Source organism: Cannabis sativa, chromosome 1, assembly GCF_029168945.1.
Source record: "Cannabis sativa cultivar Pink pepper isolate KNU-18-1 chromosome 1, ASM2916894v1, whole genome shotgun sequence".
Classification (NCBI taxonomy): Eukaryota; Viridiplantae; Streptophyta; class Magnoliopsida; order Rosales; family Cannabaceae; genus Cannabis; species Cannabis sativa.
This window is the reverse complement of record NC_083601.1, coordinates 28,569,497-28,595,454: the sequence shown is the minus strand read 5'-3', so window position 1 is coordinate 28,595,454 and position 25,958 is coordinate 28,569,497. Positions and strand designations below refer to the sequence as shown.

General features: G+C 31.8%; 2 protein-coding genes and 1 long non-coding RNA gene across 3 annotated transcripts; 2 read left to right on the top strand and 1 right to left on the bottom strand.

Annotated features, from left to right (window-relative positions):
* Positions 1-4,861: 4,861 nt before the first annotated feature.
* Positions 4,862-7,624, bottom strand: LOC133032741 (uncharacterized). Its single transcript, XR_009685319.1, has 2 exons — positions 5,986-7,624; positions 4,862-5,109 (listed from the first exon to the last, which is right to left on the bottom strand). It is a non-coding gene; the product is annotated as an uncharacterized LOC133032741 (long non-coding RNA).
* An 8,248-nt stretch (positions 7,625-15,872) lies between these two features.
* Positions 15,873-17,927, top strand: LOC115704330 (receptor-like protein Cf-9 homolog). The gene is made up of 3 exons (XM_061108622.1): positions 15,873-16,263; positions 16,313-16,564; positions 16,897-17,927. The coding sequence occupies exons 1-3, from the start codon at positions 15,873-15,875 to the stop codon at positions 17,925-17,927; spliced, it is 1,674 nt and encodes a 557-aa protein (XP_060964605.1).
* A 215-nt stretch (positions 17,928-18,142) lies between these two features.
* Positions 18,143-18,544, top strand: LOC115704331 (putative receptor like protein 25). Its single transcript, XM_030631543.2, has one exon. It carries the CDS (start codon positions 18,143-18,145, stop codon positions 18,542-18,544), a length of 402 nt encoding a protein of 133 aa, XP_030487403.2.
* Positions 18,545-25,958: the final 7,414 nt, after the last annotated feature.

Sequence of the window (25,958 nt, the reverse complement as noted above, 5' to 3'; positions counted from 1 at the left end):
TGTAAAATCTTTCTTCATAAGAATTATAGGAAATTTAATAAGCTTTCTATAGACACCAAGATTGCGAGAATCAGATGAGTATTTAAAGAGATATGACAGTTTTACTGAGACATGTTTCATTCTGAAAAATAAGAAAAGGAGACCTACGAAAATTCTCCTATTGTGATCAATAAATAAGTTAATGTAGAGTTTCTTACCTCAAATACATCAAGCTACTTGGATCGATAGACATAAGATGATGGTGATCAAAGATGAGAGTGAAGAGTGGTATAGATTTGGCTAAGGATGTAATGGAAAGATGACTTGAAAATTTTTAGGGTTAGTCTTGCTCAAATAGGTGGGAAGAATAGAACGATATAATTTTAGGGTTAATGAAACCTATACTATTCTGAATCTTATTAGCTTTAGTTTTATGAATAATAATAATATTAACATAATAACAATAATAATATGATAAATTATTAAATAAACAAATATCTAACTTTTAAATTTAAATTGTAAGCTCTCAATCTCGTAACTTTAGGGCTTAGTTTTGACCTAGAAAAATTACGAATTCTGATATAGTTATTTCTACAAAATTTATAGATCTTTAAATTATCTTTCCAACGCCACTGAAATCACCTCAATCCGAGCTCTAGAACTCCAGATATGATCATTTTAGTAAAACAGTTTTTAATCCTGCGAATTTATCCAAACCTACTAATTTTTAACATTAATTAATTAAACTCACTAAATATATTATAAAACCCTAATGGACCTTCATATTGGGCTTTAATTAAACGATTACTTACTCTGTAAAAATACCATAATATTTTACTTTCGTAGTTAATACAACTTTAACTCTCTCTAGAAAATTGGTACAACTACTCTAAGCAATAATATCAACTCACTAACAACACAAAGAAACAAGATAATTATCCTCGCTCAATTGATATCCAAAAAAAAAAATTAAATACTATTTTAATCTGGATATTACATTCTACCCTCCTTAAAAGAAATTTCGTCCTCGAAATTTAACTTACCAACACTCGGGGTGTTGAGTCGTCATGTCTTTCACCACTTACTGCATTACCTCATTATCTACCATATATATATGGACCCAATAAACATGCATTTAACCTATGTCTTATCGGTCAATCCATAACACATAAAATATACACAACTTAATTAAGTATTATTATTTCTCTATACATTACTTTAAATACCAAAATATACTCCATCATAATAACTTACATATACATGCTTTGAATACATAAGTTTTGCAATCACATGCTCGTAATATATGAAAAGTTTTTCTTTCTCTTATGACCATCCTTACATGCCATTAAGAGTAAAATTATTTATTCTTCTATGAGCATCCTTACATGCCATTAAGAGTGAAATTATTTATTCTTCTATGAGCATCCTTACATGCCATTTAGAGTCACAGTATTTATTCTCTAAATGAACATCCTTACATGTCACTTGAGAACACATTAAACAATACAAAATAACAAACACAAAGAGTAGGGTAAAAGATCTTATGCAAACTTCTCTTTAATTATTCCCATTCTCTCGTTGAATGTTATTACAGACTAAAATCTTACTCTCTCTCTGTCTTTTTTTTTTCCACTGTAAAGCTACGGTGTCATTCTTGCAGTTTCATAGTTGTTACTCATCGATAGATACTTTTTCCATGGCACTTGGAAATAAACATGGAATCTCTTTAAAAGGTCTTCTATGTATAAATATTTAACTATCTATCCGACCACCTTTTTGTCTAACGTTCACTTCTTAATTTCTTTTATCCATGCATTCGTTGCACTTGTCATGACTTCCCATTTTCCAAGATAATCGTCTTTGGATCCTTTTGTTGTCTGATTTTTGTATCACTCTATTGTATTTTCTTTGCTAATCTCTCTTATGGTGCTTGGTCCTCCATTACCCCCTTCAATCAAGTTGACTTGATTATGAGATTAGCTAGTTTTCTATACTAACTTTTATCTACTTTGGTATTACATCGATATAGTGATGAAGTTTAAATCTGTAATGCCGATAGATTCTAATAGTTATGTTCAATGATTGCTTCTTCTAATATACCAGCCATCTGAGGTATCACATAACTTCATACTTATCATAGCATTGATTATTCCAGCCATATTCATATCCTATATATATTGTAGCCTTCTTTAATTCACCAAAAAAAAAAAAATATCTCAACTTCTTAATTGTACCTCTAAATCTTCCAAATCTCTTAAACATACATTCCAATACTGATTATTTACTTAAGACTATAACATATATGTATTAAAACATAGAAAGCACACTAATAACCCCTTTAAAATAAGTTCAATCCTACCATAGCTTATCGTAGCCCAACTATTTATTATTTGTTGACTTTTAACAATAAGTCAACCATACCAATCTCATAATGTATTGATCATCCAAGTTATCAGGGTAAGGATACTATATATATAATTTGCAAACTATGCCGAACAGACCTTACTCTGTCCATCACTATTATACCTCCTATACCCCTACTTGTATTTGATTTATTACTGGAGACTCACTATTTATAATTCCTTAGTCAGGAATTTTTTATTCTTACTTCCCATACTACCTTTAAGCACAAGTCAATAATTTAATCAAGCGTCTCATTTTACATCCAAACGCCACCAAATTATCAATACCTATCTTGTTTTTTTTTCTTCTTCTAACTTTGCACTTTCAATTGGACAAGACTTAGTAGTGTGCAATAAGTTAGTTATTGTCAGCTTGAGAGAGTCCTTCCAAAGATCTCTATTACTGGCTTTTTAGATTGAGAAAAATATCTAATATTTTTCCTTTTTTTTTTTGCTCTTAACAATTTTAGCTTTTGACAAATCCATAGTCATTTTCTTCTCGGGCACTATAGGGCCTAGAAACACCATCTCTTTTCAGCCGGACTTTGTGAGTTTTCCTCTTAGTTTCTCATTAGATGACACTCCAACATACTTATACTATTGCCCATAATATAAGTCGTAATTGGATTGTAGTATCCATTGCTTACGTTGTGCCTTGAATTCCTTTATGTTGCATGAGTGTATTTTCTAATCCCAACACTTATCAAAAACTTGTATAGTCCTTGACATGCCATGTCATTCTTCAATATATGTTACTTTGGTCCTAATTGTGTCTCACTTTTCTCCTGTCTCTAAGTGAGGCTTTCCTAACATTTTCTCATTGAGCTATACTCCACACCATTGTTGTTGCATCAGTGAGTATTTGGAATCTAGGGATGTCACCCTTGAATGCTAATTCCTCCTCTTTCTCAAGTTTTGAATTTGCGATCTACTCTCTATAGTTGTTTGTTGTACACCCGCCACAAAGCTGCATCCACAATCTCTTAGTTGTGTAGTTGTGATCAATTCCGAGTAGTCACCCTCTTAGTTGTCTCTCATTCATGTTGTACCCAAATTGTTAGCTGTGCCTGGACCTTTTTTTTTTTTTCTCCTTTGAAAATGTCTCTGTCGAAGCCATACACATTTTTCTCTATTATCTCCTCCACCAAGTAGATGACCTTGAGTTTAAAGTTTACAACTTTCCTTCGGTAATCTAATATTTGTTGATGCTCTGCTTATCTCTTAGTGTTTAAGATACCTTCATAAGTTATTACCTCTAGTAATTTTATCATGTCTCTTTCTAACTTCTCATTTTGGATTCTATTCAAAGACACTACACTCCTTTCTATATGATGGCATCGTCCTCTCCTGACTCATTTCTATAACATACTTATCTCCAATGTCTTTGCATACAGTACTCATACTTCTTACCATCTAACTTAAGAGTGTGTAACTTATAGAATATCCAACAAGATAGTACCTTCTCCTTAAAGATCTATTATTTCATCCTTCTTAATAAGTAGGTTTCGTAAATTATACTGTCCCAGTCTGGTATAACGTCTACTATTCTAAGTCATCCCTACTTCCTATATGTTGGGGTTCCATTCATGGCTAGGTGTAGAGACCGCTTCTTCAACCATTCATAGATAGGTGAAAATATATGCGTCGGTACTTAGTTGGCTATTGGTACATTTCATTATGTGCTTCAAGTTCCACTACTAGTGTTGGTGATATTTTGCTGAGCCTGTGAAAACTCTTCAACAAATTGCCTTAGTCATGCTCGTAGTCCTTCCAATACCTCTATTAGATCGTTAGCCTTAACTATTATTGGGTTTTCTAGAACATCAACCATCTGTGGGTCAGCGGAACACACATCCTTAGCCCCCACCTCTATTGGTCGTTCTTTTCACATTGATTCTAACTGATCTTCTAGTTTCATGTGTGAGCTCTTACAAGAAAGGTTAATTTAATAGAAACAAAAGAGTTCAATTATAGGGAGAGAAGATTCCATGAATATATCTAAACTTAATGTTGTCAAGCTTAACTAGTAATATTCTATTTATCAAACAAAATCTTATGAATTCCTAATATAATTTATTCTAAATTTTCAAGAAAGGAACACTGTCCTTCCTAGTTTCAATTCAAGACAATAAAGAAAAATAAAACCTATTCATATTCTTCATAAAAAGTGTAATCAATCATAACAGGTAATATACTCTTAATTTCTCTAAGCACCCACTACAGATGAGGCACTAATTCTAGGAAACATATTTTAACAAAAATCTATGTATCACATATAAAACTATTAATGGCAATACCAAGAAAATTAAAACTAACACTTACATAATAGTGAGAGGGTCTTTTTCAGTCTTCTGTATGTATACCGTGAGTATCCTTCGGGCTAACGGACGATCGGCTCTGATACCAACTGTAACGCCCCGATATTTTGCCTTATTTTACAAAAATACTATTTTCATGCATAATTTGAAAAGATAAAAAAATAATTTAAATACAACAGTGGATTTTAAAAAAAATCAAAATGCAACAGAGAAGGATCCTTCATTTGTAAAACAAGATACAGTAAGTAAATAATTTTAAATAATGCATTTCCACTGTGTTAGATTTATCAACTGCTTAAAATAAAACTAAGGCACCACTGGCGTTCTAGATCGTTTGTCCGCCCGTAGCCGCTCACAGTATACGTACCAGAACTGACCCTGCTCACTATACATACTTCCCTGTCTAATACCTGTAGGGGGAAAGTAAGGGGGGTGAGCTAAAAGCTCGCAAGGAAATGCTTATCAAACAATACCATATAATATCACACATACCATTAATGTATTTATTAAGTTTTAGCAATATCATACATGATCTTTTATAACTATAACCAAATAACTTGTACATATAGAAACCTTTATCATACAAGTCTATACTATTTGTTCACACCGTACACATATACAGAGATCATAACTCCAATATCATACTCATAACATAATCATATCAATACTATAGATAATAATAACATTATCACAACATTGGCATATCATAGCCATTACTTACATAACCCGGGCCTAGCCTGACCCTACAATATCCTGGGCCTAATCTGCCCATATAATAACATGGGCCTATGCAGCCCTACCATTGTTATAGGATAGGGTATCTCTATATTCAACAGTAACATCACTGTATCATACCCACCATAACAATCTCATACACGACTCAGTAAAATGTAGGGTAGGGTATCTCTACATTCAACGGCCTTATCCCGTATCATACCCCACCATGGTCCCTCACTTTACCTGAGACGTTAGCATACAACATATAACATACAACATAAACCATACACCATACAACATACAACATGCAAGATACAAATACATCATACAACATGCAAGATACAAATACATCATACAACATACAACCTAAAACATACAAATACAACATACAACATATACAAGTCATACAACCATAATTTATGTATCAATTCACAACCTCATATTGTGTCCATACCACACATTCTCAGTACCATATACATATTCATAATAACAAATCATAAATCATATTTAAATACATAAAAATTAAATTTATGCAGATAAACACATACAAAACTATCTAATTTCCTTACCTCAAATCCCGCTGCTTAAACTTGTTATCTCGTCACTACTACCTATAATAACACATGGGTCAAGGCCCTAACATTAAAATTCACACTCTTACAGTACAGCAGAAAGAATACTATTTTTGACCAATAACTACACGAATTCAGTAAAAGTTTCCTTCATAAAAATTATAGGAAATTTAATTATCTTTCCAACGATATATAGATCATTAAAAATGGATTAAAACTGAGGGAGTTATGATAGTTTTACTGAAACTATTTCTGAGAAGGAATATGGAGTAACGAATCACAGGAGACATCGAAAATACAAAGTTTTGATACTGAAATATTCCAAATCAGAGAATACTCTCTTCATAAAAGTTTTAGAAAATCAAATTCCCTTTCTAATGACACTAAAATATTTAAAATCGGAGTTATAACGTAAGAGATATAGATATTATACCGAAACAGTTTTCTAGAAATCCTGAAACAAATGGATTTCGAACTACAGCAATAAAACAATAATTTTGACTTAGAATAATCAATAATTAGTGAATGGTTTCTTCATAAAACATTTGGAAAATTGAATTATCTCTTCAACAGTACCAAGATCGCTAGAATCAGATCATTATTCAGAGAGATATTCGGATTTTACTGAAACAACTTATATAGAAAATATGAAAAACGATTTACAACAAACAGCGTAAAAATACTAATTTTTGACATAGATAAATTTCGATTCTGTAAAATCTTTCTTCATAAGAATTATAGGAAATTTAATAAGCTTTCTATAGACACCAAGATTGCGAGAATCAGATGAGTATTTAAAGAGATATGACAGTTTTACTGAGACATGTTTCATTCTGAAAAATAAGAAAAGGAGACCTACGAAAATTCTCCTATTGTGATCAATAAATAAGTTAATGTAGAGTTTCTTACCTCAAATACATCAAGCTACTTGGATCGATAGACATAAGATGATGGTGATCAAAGATGAGAGTGAAGAGTGGTATAGATTTGGCTAAGGATGTAATGGAAAGATGACTTGAAAATTTTTAGGGTTAGTCTTGCTCAAATAGGTGGGAAGAATAGAACGATATAATTTTAGGGTTAATGAAACCTATACTATTCTGAATCTTATTAGCTTTAGTTTTATGAATAATAATAATATTAACATAATAACAATAATAATATGATAAATTATTAAATAAACAAATATCTAACTTTTAAATTTAAATTGTAAGCTCTCAATCTCGTAACTTTAGGGCTTAGTTTTGACCTAGAAAAATTACGAATTCTGATATAGTTATTTCTACAAAATTTATAGATCTTTAAATTATCTTTCCAACGCCACTGAAATCACCTCAATCCGAGCTCTAGAACTCCAGATATGATCATTTTAGTAAAACAGTTTTTAATCCTGCGAATTTATCCAAACCTACTAATTTTTAACATTAATTAATTAAACTCACTAAATATATTATAAAACCCTAATGGACCTTCATATTGGGCTTTAATTAAACGATTACTTACTCTGTAAAAATACCATAATATTTTACTTTCGTAGTTAATACAACTTTAACTCTCTCTAGAAAATTGGTACAACTACTCTAAGCAATAATATCAACTCACTAACAACACAAAGAAACAAGATAATTATCCTCGCTCAATTGATATCCAAAAAAAAAAATTAAATACTATTTTAATCTGGATATTACACTAATAATATTTTTTCTTTAATTTTTAATTGTATCACTTTCAACTAACATAGAAAAAGACTAGCATAAAATTTAGTATACGTGTCTCACACGTAATTTTTTGCTAGTTATATAATATATATTAATTTTCTAGTAATATTAAAAATAAGACACAAAGTTCTATTTTCTTAATTTTTTTAATAATATATTGAGTTGGTGCATTTTATTTGTTTTATAATAGAAAACACAAGAAAAAATAAACTTAAATATATATACTAGTTTATTTATTTTAGTAATAGATACATATATATTTTAGTATAAATTTAAATATGAGTACATATATAATTAATTATCTCTCTATTTTTCTCTCGCTCTTTGTCTCTCTAACTCCGGCCAGTCGACCCATTCTAAGGCATCGCATCATGTATGGTTTTGAGATGATTTAATAGGAAGATGATGAGATGAACAGATTAAGTGGTGTTTGTTAGGAATGCTAAAATTGATCATGGTATTTAAATAAATTAATTGTATATATATGTATGTAAGTATGGGTTTATTTTTGATTGAAATCATTAATCTCATGTTCTTCTGACGAGAATAAAATTAACTAATGACTTTTGTATACAAAAGTTGTTCAGATTTCAATTATTAATGAAAACAAAATTAAGTGATCTGATTTGTTTAGCTAAGACCAGCCAAATACATAGTTTAAGAGTTCTGATCCTCCACCAATCTATCACGGTAAATATCTCTTTCTGTTTTTCTTTTTTCTTTTTCGTATACTGAATTCATTCCATTTTATATAGCCGTATTTCGATATTATGTGAATTGTGATAGTGTTTAGTTGGTGTATATACTGTTTGATATAATGTTTGTGTGATTCATGAAAAAATTGGTTATATTAAGGGCCAGCGATCACGATTCTGAAGCAACTTTTCTGTAGTTTAATACCTCTTGATCATATTCATTGTTCAAGTTACTTTAAGAATTTTCTATTTTAATTTTCTTTGTCTATCGTTTGTTGCTGTAAAGGAGTTCAATGTTTTTTTTTCTTTTTTATTTCACAACTCTTTTTTATTCTTTCTTTTTCCAATATTTTTCTTTTTTGTTATAGGTTTGTTTTATATTGATTTTGTTCTATTTTGCGCCATTATTTATGGCTTTGGCGCCTTACAATGCTTTAACACCTATTATATGGTTGGGCCCCTAATTATTTAGGGTAGTTTGTTTAAATTTTCACGTTTTTTCGGTATCGAATGTATAAGAAAATTTTGACACAATAATATTTTAAAGTTAATAAGTTATGCACTATACAGATTTATTAGTCGAAATAAAAGGATTATTTTGGTTAAATTATGATTTAAAGAATATTTTAAATTGAAATAAGGTTTAAGAGTGTTTATTTTAAACGCTAATTCCTATTAGCTATGTTTTGGTTTAACTAATGGTCTAATGAGAATATATTGGTATATGTTTGGGAAGTCAAATTATTATGAAAATTTGGTTTGTTCTCAATATTATGGGAATGTACTAAAATTATTATATTATTTGTACTTTTAAAGAATTTCTGGATGAGTGGTATTAGTTTCTTATGGAAGAAATGGAAGTACAAATTTGATGGATGAGATGCTCCATTGTTTAGGGCTTTGGTGCCTTTTAAGGTTTTCGCGCATGATTTATGGCTGGCTACTAATTATTTAGGGTAATTGCTTAAAATTACAAGATATCATGAATTGTAAAAATATTATAAAATTTAATAGCTAACAATTATAGTATACAATTATGAGATTATTGCCTTATTAGTTTATTATAGATAACATAATATTGATTTTGGCTATATAAATTATAAATATGAGTTTATTATAGATAACATAATATTAATTTTGGTATATAAATTATAAATGTGAGATTTTGTAATAAATTGGAGGTAGGGACATTAATTGTGAATTGAGAATACTTTGTTTTATTTTTGGGAAGATATTGAAATAAATGGGAAGTAAATGCTAATGAAGTATTGAGATTATTGCCTTATTAGTTGTATAAGAAGATACTAATATGAATAGTTTTTATAATAATTTGAATGGTATAATAATTAGGAGGTTATCTATTTAAATAATAAATAAGGAAACATTATGTCATAATACCGAATTGGATTAATTAATATTAGTTTAATTTTATTAATTAAATATATGATTAAGTGGTATTAGGAAAATATTACTTTTGAATGTGAAAAGTGCAATCTTAAGTTTTAAGGATATTAATACAATTTTGGTTTAATTTAGGCTGAATAAATATTATAGATACCATGTTTTACGCTATAAATAAAATAATAAATAATTTGACTTAATAAGGATTTTGACATGTTTTAGTCTATAAATAAGTAATATTTTTAAGAGATAAAATGAAATAATTAGTATATAATATTTTGAATATTTAAGGAATAATGGGTATTAAAAAGAAATTTTATTTATGTTTGATTTTAAAAGGGTAAAAGTAAGGAATAGGGATCCTATGAAGGTTATGAAGTAGAATGCTATAATTTAGTTGTTACTAGCCAAAGGGTAATCCCTTTGACTTGTTCTAGTATTTTATAGGGAGATCTAGTTGCTTAGTCTTGGTGGTTGGTTGATTCTCTTCAGTTTGAATAGTTTTCTAATTCAAGTTTTATGTTGTTTTTTGATTTTTTTTAGGTGGAACTTCAGTATTTTATTGAGTTAGGAGCGTTGTTTGAAGATGTTATAGCTTTATTGTCTAAACTTCCGGGGGCAATTTTGTCCCATGGGGCTCGCTCTAAGATTTTAGCGGCCCATGGTTGGCAAAGCATGCTCTGCGGTTAGACGATGAGCTATCCTGGTTCGAGGAGGTTCCAGCGCCGGTGGCGGACGTGGGCGTCGTAAATTCATGAGTGATTTTAATCACTTTGTCAAAAAAAAAAAAAATATGAGTACATATATATTGACATACATGTGTGTATTGGTTTTATTTGTATATAAATGGAGATGGAAATAGATTATTCTTGAAGATTAAGAAATAATAGTCTTTTTTTTTAATTTTTTTCTATGAAATATTAAATAATTTATCATTAAAAAAATAACTGATCCAATCCGCACTATTGTGGATTGGATTGGATTGGATTTAAATCGTTATGTGGATCGGATTTGATCCAAACTATGAAATTCGCACTTAGTGCGGATTGGATGTTGTTTGACTAAAAAAGTGCGGATTGGATCAGATGAACACCCCTAGAGACAGATGTGAATGCTATAGTGGAGTTTGGTTTGAATGTTGTTGGTCTCTCAAAAAATGGGCTAGACGTGGGTCTTGGTTTTGGTTTTTAGGCCCATTGGACATTATGAGTATTTTAAGCTGGATTCATCGTGGGCTTGTGAAGCTACAGGTTATTCAATTCCTTCAGGATCTAGTGATCCAAAAGAAACTCAATTTTTTCTTTGCGAAACTCTTTGTTGTAAGGATGTGGTTAAAAGGGTGTGTGCGTTTTTGGGTTTTGATAATATAATCGCAGTTGAGGCTTGTGGTAGGAGTGGTGGTGTTACTCTTTCGCAAAATAAAAATGATGTTAATTAATCTTCTTAATTTTGCTTATAATTATGTTGATATTGAAGTTATCTTGTCTAGTTCTTCTTCTTGGGGTTTGACTATAGCTTTTATGGTGAGTGGAAGAGGAGCTTACATTCTAAGTCTTGGGATCAATTTTGTATACTTGCGATAGCAAGCAGTCTAGTCTCTCCTTAGTATGTGTGATTGGTGGTGTAAATAATGTGCTTTCCCAACATGATATCTTATACTAAAAATATAAAAGGACTTTTCAAATAAAGAAAACTTATTATATTATTTAAAAAAAAATAACAAAAAATATTATGGCTAAAATTTAATACAATTTCATTACTAGATGAGCAGAGTTTTGGGGCGACATCATAAACTAGTCATCATTAATTGGAAAAATAAATAAGATGAAGTTAAGTAAAATAAGTAGCATTGATGATTGATACCACTGAGGTAGTATTTAATTATAACGCACTTTTGAGGAGAAGTGTTTTGCTGCGGCATGAATCAAGGTGACCTCCGGTGCTGATACCTCTTCTCGGCTACTCTTCGTATTTTCAGTTGTCGTTTCAAAGAAAAACGACACAAAGGACTTGAACTTTGAATTTGAACTACTGTGGCTGCTTTCCTTGTCTTTCTTATTTTTAAGGTTACTACTACTATGATGATGATCGCCCATTATTAATAATTAATCTCTCGCAACAAGCTCCAGCTCCAACCAGAAATTAAAGTGATTAAATAATAATGCTTCTTATAAGATCTAATATATAAGATGAGATGAGATGAGATGAGATGATCAAGTTTTCTGATGAATAATAATTTTGCCCGCCTATTCGGCTCTACTTATATAAGCTGAAGATTTCTTGAGGAGAAAGTAGATGACTTGATGAGAAAGCAATTTGTCTCAGTCAAAAATGAAGTCAAAAATGACTAATTAATAAAAGGAATTTAAAAGGGTATTCATGAATTTCTTTCTTTCTTTTTTTTGATAATTAAGGAGGTATTCATGAATCATTTGATCTAGCTATTTATAAAGAACATTTTTAATAAGTAGAAATAGTGTAGGTGGTGCCTTGTAATTAGTTAATATTCTATAAAAATTATTATAAAAGTACTAATTACAAGTGACTTTTAGCATTTCTCATTTATAAACATAAGTTAATTATCTTAGTTTTTGGACATTTCTCGTGGCTTGTATTGCATATATATAGGTGTAATTTTAATAGATATTACCCATGAATGAGTAATAATAAAAAAATTGAGTTTTTATATGCTTAATTTTTCTATTTAATTAGAAAAATCTCTTATATTTTTATTATATGGGCTGAGGTTGTTCCATCGACTGAAAATAAAATAATAATAAAAAAAATTAGCACAAAAATAATAAAAAATATTGAGTTTTACTTAAATATTTTTCATATAAACTTATTTTTTTGATATAGTGTAAAAAAATGTATTTTTTTTATATTTTTTTTAATTAAATAACTAATTTAAGCGTAGAAATTCAAATTTCTCTTTTATTATTCACCATCGAATCAAAATTTAATGGCTTAATATTTTTAAAATTAATATTTATAATTAAATTTATTTAGTACCCATTAATAATTAATACTATTAAGATGTTCCATATATATATATACAAAAACTTGACTTAAGAGTTAAGACTTGGACTTGGACGCGTATTTGAATAATATAAGGTGTGTTTAATTATCATTGGTTGTGTTGTGAGTGCTCTTTCTCTAATAAAGAAAAATTATGATTTGAGTCCATTACCTCGAAACATCGTAAGCATATATACGTTTACCTCTTTTTATTGTGATGAACATAATATACCATAGTCAAGGAGGGAAAGTCTAAAGTAAATAGGACTTAGACAAACAATTAAATTTTGAACTCTATACAAATAGTTTTATCATTAAAATAATAGTTACTTGAAATGATACCCTTTACCACTATACAAAATACTATATTATATCATATTATTAATTACTATATTCACAAAATACGCATTGTTTTTATTTTCTTCACAATTTCAAGCCTTAAGCGTTTGGAGGCAAGGTAGCTTCAGGGCGAACCCTAGTTGCACGCCATGTATTAAGAGTAAAAAATAGAAAAAAGTTTACAAAAATATTAGAATACGAGGATTTCTATATTTTTACTATACAAAATTTACAAAAAATACTATTTTAAAGTTTTAAAATTATAAAAATATTGTGTTTTACTAAAATAAAAAAAAATAATCTAAAAATAACTTAACAAATAATATGAAAACAACAAAAAAATAACTACAAATCAACAGAAAAATAATAAAATATTAATCTAATTGCAATAAGCAAAACAATACTAACTCCTCAGTATATTTGTATTACGATTTTTTTTACTTAGTTTGACAACTATAGAGTTATCTATTTTATACTAATACATTATTTTTTTGTATGGAATTTGTTGTTACAACTTTATTCTTTCAACATTTTTTTTTTTTGAGTTAGTGATAGTTAAAATGATAATTTATTTTTAAAAAGTTAAATAAATATTACATTAATAATAGAAATAATAAAATCTTATGATTTCAAAATGAGGTATACATTATAACGGGTAATATATAATTAATATGTCAATATCTACTACTGTACATCGTGTCAATTAAAAAAATAAAAAAAAATCTTATTATTGTATTTTAAAAAAATATGTCAAAAATATTTACTAAATGTATGTATCTACATAAAGCAACACACATACAACAATACAAATTATCAAGAATAAATTAAAATATACATCATAAAAAATACACATGAATAAAAAAAAATAACTGAAAGAGTAAATAGCGGCATAAGTACCCAAAGTTTTAAGTGTGTAAGCGGCATAAATCCAATATTTATTTTTAAAAATATAATTTTCTTCTAGTTTTGTCAGTACAGACTCTGTTTTAAATTTATTAAATGAACATTTGAAAGTAACTGATACTACATGTTTCTGTCTAGACCTAATGATCAAGAATCTGGACCTTATATGTGGCCTGTTGAGAATCATGGGCTAGCAATATTCCATAAAACCTATTATATTAAATTATATGGGACCTATTGAGAATCATGGGGTTCCATCTCAAAACTAATTGGCAATGAGTGGAGTAGCCCATGTTCTTATATATGGCTCAATACTTTTACATTTAATCCATGTGGGACAATGTTCTCCAATATCCCCCTCAAGATGGTGGCTATTTTTGCTCACCAATCTTGAATCACCATATCACAGGCCCTGCCATTTGCTCGCTTATTTTTGTTTGGATCTTCGGCGTCTTTGCACCATCTGGATCTCGTGCGGTTGGCTAACCATCTGGATAGGTGTGGATCGAAAGCCCGCTAGGGATATGGCTCTGATACCATGTTGAGAATCATCAGGTTCCATCTCAAAACCAATTGGCAATGAGTGGAGTAGCCCATGTTCTTATATGTGGCTCAATACTTTTACATTTAATCCATGTGGGACAATGTTCTTCAAGACTCGATACTTAGTTGGACCAATAGCGAATTGACACATAAGAGGGTGTTGTGCACCATTAGTGCCATTTAGTATTTCTCTATATTTATATATACTTTTTGATTTGACTTGGATCTTAATCCTTCAATGAATGACTTCTATTTTCTATACAACACATAATGTAGGCCAAAAGTTAATTACAAATTTTCTAACCCAAAACATAAATTAAGTTGACCAATTAATAATATTGTTTAAATTCTTTTTCTATCAATTAATACTTAGAGTTTCACAATTCTTTGTGGAATTAATTAATTAGGTGGGAACTATAAATTGATTGGCTTAGGCTACATATGATCAGTTTTAATAATTATCTTAAATTAATATTCTACAATAATTTTAAATGGGATCATTAATAATGGCAGTTAAATTTAATCAGTATAAAAATATATACTTAAAAATTAATAAAATATAGGACCCTAACTCAAATTTTCGTTTCCTAAAAATAAATATTTTGAATTTGATGTATATGTAATTGTAAAAGGCTCTTAAAATATCCAAACCCTAAATAAAATTATCATTTCTTAAAAAAAAATTGCATAAATTAGTAAAAAATAAGAAAAACAGTAGTGGGACCCATAAGTAAAAGTAACAATCAGAAGACTTTCATTTCAATTATAAACAAGTTCAATGAAATAATTAAAAAGAAAAAAATAAAACTTAATTAAATATGTGCAGGAACATATATAATTGCATGAGTAAACTTAATTAAATATGTGCAGGAACATATATAATTACATGAGTAAACTTAATTAAATATGTGCAGGAACATATATAATTACATGAGTAAACTTAATTAAATATGTGCAGGAACATATATAATTACATGAGTAAACTTAATTAAATATGTGCAGGAACATATATAATTACATGAGTAAACTTAATTAAATATGTGCAGGAACATATATAATTGCACGAGTAAACTTAGATTCGAATCTTAATTAGCTACATATTATTAATGAAAAGTAATTGTTGGGGACAAACTAAAGAAAAGTCAGAATTAATATTCCTCTGTTTAGTGCCTATAAATACGGATGAAACAATAGCACACACTCATCACATATAGCTTAATATTATCTACTAAGCTCAGTCTAAAATAAAAATGATGGGTCTGTTTCCATGCCTCTACTCTCTAATCTTCATTCTCTTCTTTCTTACTTCTTCTTCTTCTTTTTCTCCATTGTGCCATCCCATGAATCCTCTGCTTTGCTCCACTTTAAAAACTCTTTCTCCAACATCAATGGCACTACCTACTGTTATGATTATTATCATCTTGAAATTGTTAATCCTAATAGTGCAATTTCATGGGATATAAAGAGCAAGGATTGTTGCAGATGGAGTGGTGTCACGTGCGATGACGTCACAGGCCACGTCATACGTCTTGACCTCAAATGCAGTGAGCTTCAAGGCATTCTTCACTCCAACAACACTCTTTTCTCTCTCTCTCATCTCCAATCTCTTATTCTCTCTTATAATAATTTTTCTCAGTCCAAAATTTCATCTGAATTTGGTAAGTTTTCAAATATGGTTCACCTTGACCTTTCTAACTCTCGTTTCAGTGGCCAAGTCCCGCTCCAATTGTCTTACTTGTCTAACTTGCTTACACTTGAGTGGCAATAATCATTTGAAACTAGAGACATCTAGCTGGAAAAGAACTGTTGCAAATCTAACAAATCTCAGAGAGTTGTTTCTTAGCGAAGTCAATATGTCTTCTACTTCACCTGATTCCTTTATGAATCTCTCAACTTTTTTGACATCTCTTGATCTTAGTTACAGTGAATTGCAGGGGAAACTTCCAGAAAATGTTCTCAGTTTGCCAAACCTTCAACGACTCGATTTGAGTTACAATGTCGATCTCACTGCTTCTTTTCCACAATATAATTGGAGCAGCCCACTTAAGTGTTGAATCTTTCTGAATCTGGAGTCATGATAGATCCTTACCTTTGTAGAAAGTTCAAGTACTTACAATTTATAACTCATCATATATCATTGGTACAACTACCACCCACATTTCTTGACAATTGCACACAAATCACCTCCTTAGACCTTTCTTGGAATAGTTTAGGTGGTTTCTTCCCATGGTCATCCATTTTAAATAAACATCACCTAACCCATTTAGATCTTTCATACAATAATTTCATAGGTGAAATTCCAGAAATTTGTAGTAACTCAACAAAAAATCCATTCTCGTGTATCTCTTCAAAACATCACTTAGTGGGTTCTCCTCCATTGCATTTAGCATTCCTGTATCTATCTAGGAATGAGCTTAATGGGACAATACCTTCTTGGATATACTCCCTTCCATCTTTACAAGATTTAGATCTAAGTTCCAATAAATTCAGTGGTAGCATTCAGGAATTCCAACACAATTCCTTGCTATCTGTTCTTTTACATAATAATAACTTACAAGGCTTCTTTCCCACATCAATTTTTCAGCAAGTCAATCTTTCTAATTTGGAGCTTTTCTCAAATAATATGAGTGGTGTCATGCAATTAGACCAATTTTCAAAATTGAAAAAGCTCGAATATCTTTCTCTTTCTAATAATAATTTTTCATGTGTATCGAATAATTATAATAATGATACTTTTCCCAATACTCTTATTGGATTGTATTTGTCTTCATGTGGTATAAGTGAGTTCCCCTACTTCCTAAGAAGCTTGCAAAATTTGTTATTATTGGATCTCTCCAACAATCAAATTGAAGGCAGTGTTCCCCAATGGTTATGGAATGTGGGTAAGGATTCATTGATATTCCTAGATATTTCTCACAACTCTTTGACACAAATAGATCAGATTCCATGGAAGACTCTACAACTCATTAATCTTGCCTTCAACCGACTTCAAGGTCATCTTCCAATCCTACCACCTTATACACAATTTATTTCAATCTCAAACAATTCATTTGTTGGGGAAATATCACCATCCATTTGCAATCTCAGTGAGCTCCAAGTCGTTGATTTGTCCAATAACAAATTAAGTGGGAACATTCCTCCATGCCTAGGAAATTCATCAAGCTATCTCGAAGTGCTAGATTTGAGGAAGAATAAGTTTCATGGAATCGTTCCTCTAGCTTTTGCCAAGGGAAATAGTCTAAGAGTTTTGAATGTTAATGAAAATCATTTGGAAGGGTCATTGCCAAATCATTGGTCAACTATAAAGAGTTGGAACTTTTAGATATTGGAAACAACAACATAAATGGATCATTTCCCTGGTGGTTGGAATCTCTTCCAAATCTTCAAGTTCTTTTCTTGAGATCTAATAGATTTCAAGGTCCAATAGGCAATCCCACGGTAAGACACCCCTTTCAAAATTTGAGAATTGTTGATTTTAGTGGCAATCAATTCACTGGCCATTTACCACAAAAGTTTTTTAAGAATTTTGTGGGAATGATGAATGCCAATACTGAGGAATTAACCTACATGCAAAGCCATTTAGGACCAATTACCTATTATGAAATAAGCACATTGACGATGAAAGGACGTGACGTTGAGTTGCCAGAAATTCAAACCATGCTTATGACCATTGACTTCTCAAGAAACAACTTCACAGGAGAGATTCCAAAGGATATTGGTAAGCTCAACTCACTCAAAGGCCTCAATTTTTCACATAACAAGCTTGTTGGTAATATCCCTTCATCATTGGGAAATTTGACCAATTTGGAATGGTTTGATCTCTCCTCAAACAAGCTTGATGGAATGATTCCAAGACAATTGGCTACAAATCTGAATCAACTCGGATTTTTAAATATTTCGGTGAACAAATTGGAGGGATCAATTCCTCATGGCCCATAATTCGATACATTCAAAGAAGATTCATATAATGGGAATTCGGACTTATGTGGATTTCCACTTAAATCATGCAACGAGGACAGAACATCATCACCAACCTCTCAACAAGAAGAGGAGGAGGAGCATGTGAATGGATTATTTGATTGGAAAATTGTGTTGGTGGGATATGGAAGTGGAATGGTTATTGGTATTTCATTGGGATACATACTCCTTTCCGATAAAATCATTGATGGGCTGGTCGAAATGGTGAAAGGAGAACAATGGAGTCGTTTGGTAAAAAGATCAAAGCGGAATGCTCGTCAAGATCGTAGAATTGGAAGAAGACATTAGTTTACATTTTGTGTATTTTGTTGAAATATCTGTAATAACTTTTGTGTGTATTCTTAATAAATTATGTTGTTGTTTACAAAAAAAGTATGTTTTCTATTCTACGCAGTGATTTATTATTATGTAAGTTTTTGTTTAAATAGATTTTAATCAACTTTGTAATTCGATTTATATAGCTAGCATTAATTTTATATTTATACTTTCAACATTACTTTAACATGAATGAAAAATAAAATTAATAACGAAATGATAAATGAGATAGAGAATTAGACTGCTATTTAGCTAAAAAAAAATAGCTAAAGTGCTTAAATTGACCATTTACCTCATCTCATTAAGTTCTCATAAATATTTTTTATATATACTATTTCAAGTTGTCATAAATTTCAGTCAACACAAGATATGAGCACTTAAAAGTATTTAGTTATGTGACTTATGCTCCCATCAAGCAAGGAGAGCTTGAACCCCGAGCAAAAAAGTGCATTTTTAATCTCAACTCAGATAATAAATTTGTTTGAGGTGGAGTTGCAAGATAATGGCGATACTAGGTTTAGTTTATGCATTTTTAGGTTCCGTTTTAGTGCATGTTTTTAGTAATTTTGTGATTTATTGTTCAAATTTATGCTTGATATTTACTTTTATTTGATTCTCAGGTGAAAGATGAAGAGTTTTTTGTTTTTGGTCAGTTATGTTATTTTTTAAGTCTTTTCATGATGAAATTGATCAATTATCGAAGGTGAGAATTTTGGGATTCAAAGCTATGATTAGTTGCAGTTCTCGGTGCTTAAAAATTCAGAGTTCAAAATTTTTAAGATACTACATTTTGAAGTATCTGATACTACATTTTGAAGTTGTGAACGGACAGCAACCACTGTTACCCCACACAGTGGATGAATACCACGGACGGAATCCGCGGGCCTTTAATTTTACAAAAGACTAGAAGAAGAACACAGAGATTGCCCAAGCATATCTAGAGAAAGCTTCACGAAGAATGAAGAAGTGGGCAGATCAGAAACGCCGACCGCTGGAGTTCAAGACAGGTGACTTAGTGTTGATCAAACTGCGGCCAGAACAATTGAGATTCCGAGGGGACAAGGACATCAGACTCATACGCAAATACGAGGGCCTTGTTCTAGTCATCTCCAAAATTGGCCTAGCATCCTACAAAGTCGAACTACCTTCATGGATGAAGATACACCCGGTCCTGCACGTCAGCAACCTCAAGCCGTATCATGAAGATCCAGAAGATCCAGTGCGCAACCAGTCTACCAGGGACAACATCAGCATTCAACGATGCAGTAGCAGAGAACCAGAAGAAATCCTTGCCGAAAGAACTGTTCGTGTGAAGAAAAAGAAGAGAAAAGAGTACCTGGTCAAATGGAAGGGCCTTGCTGATGACGAGATCAGCTGGGAAAAGGCGAAGGACTTGCAGCAGTTTATACAGAAGACTGAAGATCATGCAGCAGGTTCGTCGAGGACGCCGAAAAATTAAGTGGGGGAGAATGTGGCGTGCTGCCCCATGGCACACCCACAATAGGGCCATTTTGTAACATGAGCATGCCTTGGTGCTTGATCATTAGTCAAGTCTTGCACCAAGCACCCCATTGGGGTATTTTGTAACAAGAGCATGCCTTGGTGCTTGATCATTAGTCAAGTCTTGCACCAAGCACCTCATGGAGATTGGGACCCTTTTGTTGTTTAGCTTTCTTTCTTTGTATTTCCTTCACATATGTCTACAGAGCTAAAATCATCTATGTTCCTGGAAATCCCTTAAAACCCCAATATGCTCTTTAAAGGGGGTGACCAGGTGACTTATGAAGCACCTTGTCACCAGCATGATAGGGGCCCAGCTGTGTACTCCCTTGTCCTATCAAGGCCATATATTAATAAAACGATGTTTATCCATGCTTCTTGTGTATGCTTCTATATGGTCTTTGTGATGCCTGTTTGCTACCTTTGTTGGGCCATTGCGTTTGCTTCTGGGTTGTGTGAGATTGGTCCTTGGGGACGCTTTGTGTTTGCTTGCTCATGCTTCTTGTTTGCACTCAACATGTGAGAGACATGTATCGTGCCTAACCTTTGAACTTGTTTGTCTGCAGGCGCGTTTAGGCTGACTTGCTAGCTCGGTGTGCCAGCAAGTGCCGCATGTTCCACCTACTTGGGGGTGTCCAAATAGGCGGCCCGTGAATATAATAATATTTTGATATTCTTTAAAGTTAAGATTTTTAAGTGATCATATTAAATTATTTTTTTACTTAGTGTTTATTTTTATTTATGTTTTTTTTTTGTTTTATAACTTAGTGTTATATTGTTTTATTTTATTTAATACTAATATTTTTGTTATTGTTATTTTGTATTTTTTTTAAGATATTAGTGTTTTAATTAAATCAATAATTATTATCTTTGTGATAAATTTTATTTGAGAACTAAAATGTAAGATTATTTTTAACAATAAATTAATAAAATAAGGTTAGAATACAAAAAAAAAAAATTAACACTGGTGTATATTCATAATCCAATGTGTAGAATTTGGTGTATAATTTGGTGTGTCAATAGAGTGAAATAGTGTGTAGATTCCATACCAATTTAGTTAAATGATACACCATTAGAGATACTCTGGATAAAACTCCCAATTGTACAAGGATCAACCTATCTAGAACTATTAAGCCCATGAAAATCAGGCCAAAGTCACCCTCATATCTGTCGATGCATCCCTCCCAATATTCATATACTCGCCGTAAAAAGAAGTCTTAATAGCAAAACCGCCTCTCCATTCGGTCCACCCCTTGGCATCGATAAACCCATCTAGCTAAATCTTAAGAAAAACTATCCTAGAGTATTTTCTCCAGAGTCTTCCCAAGTATGTAGTCTTGAACGAGGCATTGGAGGTTTCAAACCCTTACGCGGGAGTTGTGGATGGAAATGTTGGTGTTCTCGTTGGGGTCTTGGCGTCCTTGGGCAGTGATCATGTTGGCTTGGTGGGGCATTGGGCGACAGGACGAAGATGTCGCAGTTTTGGATGACGGTTGGGGCGTTGTTGAATATGAAGTCTATGGTTTCGTAGATATGAATTGTAGCAGAATTGGCAGAGAGATGGGTGAAGAGTGTATCTTGGTAGCCTTTAATGCCATAACAGTAGAACATTACATTGTCTGAGCTTACCCTTAGTGCCACGACCTGATGCTTCCATGGACCAGCCTTGTTCTCTTCTCACCCAAAATCCATCCCTTGATACACCTTTATATAGATAGGTACCAAAATTAATGAATGAAATCAAAATAAGCGACCAAATATTTTTATATATAAATTAATATTTTTATATTAATTTATGTGAGATAATATTATTTAATAATAAGTATTTTTTAAATTAATAAGAAAAAGAGTAAGAATAATTGTTAAACAAACATTGAGTACTACACCATTGCTTTCTAATAGTAATGTGAAATGTCAAGAGGCGAGCTTAAGGTAGCACCATAAATAATAAAGGGAAATTTGACATTTTATGCTAAAAAATGCACATGGTGTTATTTTATACACATAAAATATACATTTGATAATTATTCTTAACTTTCAATTTTGTTCCAAAAATACCCCCCTCATTTCAATTCCCCCCAATCTCTCTAACTTCCCTCTCTCTCCTCTCTCTCTTCCTTTCTCGGTTTCAAGCTCACCACCGTTCCCCCATTCGAACCTAACCCTCATTCTCACCACCGCACCATTCGAACCACCACACTATTCGAACCACCACACACAGTCGACCCACGAACCCAGTCGACGTCGACCCACACGAACCCATTCGACCCCACACGAACAGTGACGACCCACGAGACCCGAACCCCACGATACCCACTCCATCCCAGTCGACCCACGAGAGCCACTCGATCCCAGTCGACCCACGAGATCCAGTTTCCGTTCATCATCGTCCCCGGCACCGTCGACGAACCAGGTATGGGCTTCCTTTAATTTTTTTTTTGCAATTTATCCTTTAAATTGTGAATCTGTGATATAACTGAAATATGTAGTTTATTAAAGTTTCGAATTGCTAGTTTTTGTGTTTGAGGATGAATGTAGGCTAGGGGAAATTGGTTTTTTTCGATTTTGGTATTTTGTGCGATTTTATGCAATTTTATGCGACTTTATTGCGATTTAATATTGAATTCAAGTTTTTGTTAGGGATTTTGAGCGATTTTGTGCGATTTTTGTTAGCTTAGATAGTTTCTGTTATATTATGCGATGTTTATGCGATTTTTGGCGATTTTTGTGCGATTTACTCTGAACAATGTGTTCTCTGTAATATTATGCGATATTTATGCGATTTTTGGCGATTTTGGCGATTTCTCAGCTCCTACCCCTACATTATAGACGAGCTACTTCTAAGGTTGCACCACAAATGGAGACCAGGTAAATCTCTCTCTCTCTTTTTTTTTTTTTTTAATTTAAGTAATTTATTTAATTTTGCACTCCATTATGAATTACTTAACTTAATTATTGCTAATATTTACTAATTTTTTAATTTGTAGTGACGATTGTGGAGTGTTTGCCATGGAGTACATTGAGCACTGCATGTTGGAGCGATCGTTAGAGCTAGTTAATGATGATAACATGCTCACCTTTAGACATAGGTGGTGTGTAGACTTATTTTACTAGAACTTGACATGGTAGTTTTATGTAATGTTATGCCTTGTATTATATTATATTATACTGTGAAATGTGTAGACTTAATGATGATAAACTTTTGCAATTGTATTATATTATACTGTAAAATGTGAAATCGCTCAACTGTCGCACATATATCGCATACAAATCGCAAATATTGTCAAAGTTGAAATAATAACTTGTTTAGCTCGCTAAAAATGTCACACATATATCGCATAGAAATCGTAAAAAGTAGACAGTTAGTATATTAGGCATGTTACCAGTGAAATCGCCAAATTCTTCTTCACTTTAGTCACAAATAGTGGCAACAAGTTGTCCACACTCATTTTCGCCTTCATGCTCAAGAACACTCGTAGTTGACTATCTTTCACTAAAACCTCAGGTGGAAACTTAGTGCCTTTCATGTACATGTAAAGAACTTCTAACTTCAATTCATACACCAAGGGGTCCACCTCCAACTCCTCATGTAAAACTTCACGCACCTTTTTCAGTGTAGAGTCAATGTCCAACATCAATGTCTTACTTTTTGAGGAATCAAATACCCAGTTGAAACCCTCGACAGTCCAAACGCCATCATACAGTACAGGCACAAATACAGTTGAATCTGTCCCAAAGAAATACAAACAAATAAACAGAAAAAATAAGCATATTATATCGCACAAGCTACTACTAATGTCGCACAATGTCGCCTAATAAATCAACAATATAAACAAGTATCATGTCGCACACAAATCGCACAAAGAGGGAAACATATCGCATAAGGTCGCACAATATACCATACATAACAAAATCGCATAATGATGCACAAAGGTCGCACATAAATCGCCAAATATCACAATCGCACACATAATCGCATGCAAATCGTACAAAGTCGCCAAAATTAATCATTTCATTCCTAATCTTGGATTTCTCATGACATCGCACACAATATCGCACAATGTCGCATAAAATTGCAAAAAATGAAAAAACCCAGAAAAATACAGACTGCTCGGAACAAACTTTACCTCGATTTCAAGGACACAAAAGCCACAAATTATAACTAATTACGTTCAGATCCATACAATACAACAAAAAACAACATTATTTACTAAGAAAAACACTTACCCATATGTTTGTTGAGTGTGGTGGATGTTGAGGGTGGAAATGGTGGAGGTGTGACAGTCGGCCGTGGACGTTGAGGGTGAAAATGGCGGCAGTGAGCGGTGGACGTTGAGGGTGAAAATGGCAGCCGGTAGTAAGAGAGAGAGAGAGAGAGAGAGAGAGAGAGAGAGAGAGAGAGAGAGAGAGAGAGAGAGAGAGAGAGAGAGAGAGAGAGAGAGAGAGAGAGAGAGAGAGAGAGAGAGAGAGAGAGAGAGAGAGAGAGAGAGAGAGAGAGAGAGAGAGAGAGAGAGAGAGCAACACGAGATGGAATGAGAGAGAGAGGAGGCTGAATTTTTTGATTGTAGGAGAGAGGGGCATTTTGGGGTTAAGATTAAAAGATTAGCATAGTTAAAAAACTTTTGTGAGGGTGGCATAAAATAACACCATGTGTGTTTTTCTAGCATACAATGTCAAATTTCCCTTTATAATGATGAGGTAAATTGCTTTTGGGATTAATTTACATATGTCTAGAATACACTAAAAAAATCTTACTTTTAGTCACAATAAAACTTGTGATTAAAAGTGAAAAAATTGTAACTAATTATAAATTATGATACTTATGTTGTGACTAAAAGGTCCGTGACTAAAAATATTAGTCACAAAAATTACAATTTATTGTGACTAGATGTATTTTTAGTCACAATACTTGTTGTGACTAAAACTAAATTAGTGACAACTTGTAACTAAATACTATAATTTAGTCAAAAGTAACATTTTGTTGTGACTAAAAGTCACATTTATTCTCATAAAAATTATATTGTAACAATTGAGAGGAGTAATATATATATATAATAATGGTTAATTTGTGGCTTATTTTGATATAGACATGGAATATTGGCTCACCTACTCCAAAATTTACCTTGAATGGCCATTTGAAAGGAGTGAATTGCATAGCTTACTTTAATTCTTGTGATAAAACTTACTTGCTAAGTGGCTCTGATGACTTTACTGCTAAGGTATTTTATATTATACATCACACACTCTTTTATTATAGACTTTTTTATGAGATGATGAAATAATATATGTATGTAGTGAATACTAATTTTAAAAATTATATTGTGACTAAAAAGTTGTAATTAAAAGTAACAACTTTTTATAATGATAGCATGATGATTCTTTAGTATTTTGATCTGCATTAGCTAAACAAGACTATTTGTAGTATTTATTGAATTTAGAGTTTGGTTGGAAGAAATAAAATTTCCATTATAGTTTGTAGCTTTTGATTTCGGTACGATAAAGTATACTACAGTGTTCCTCGTTATAGCATATGTACTTTGTAAATAAAAATATAAGAAAA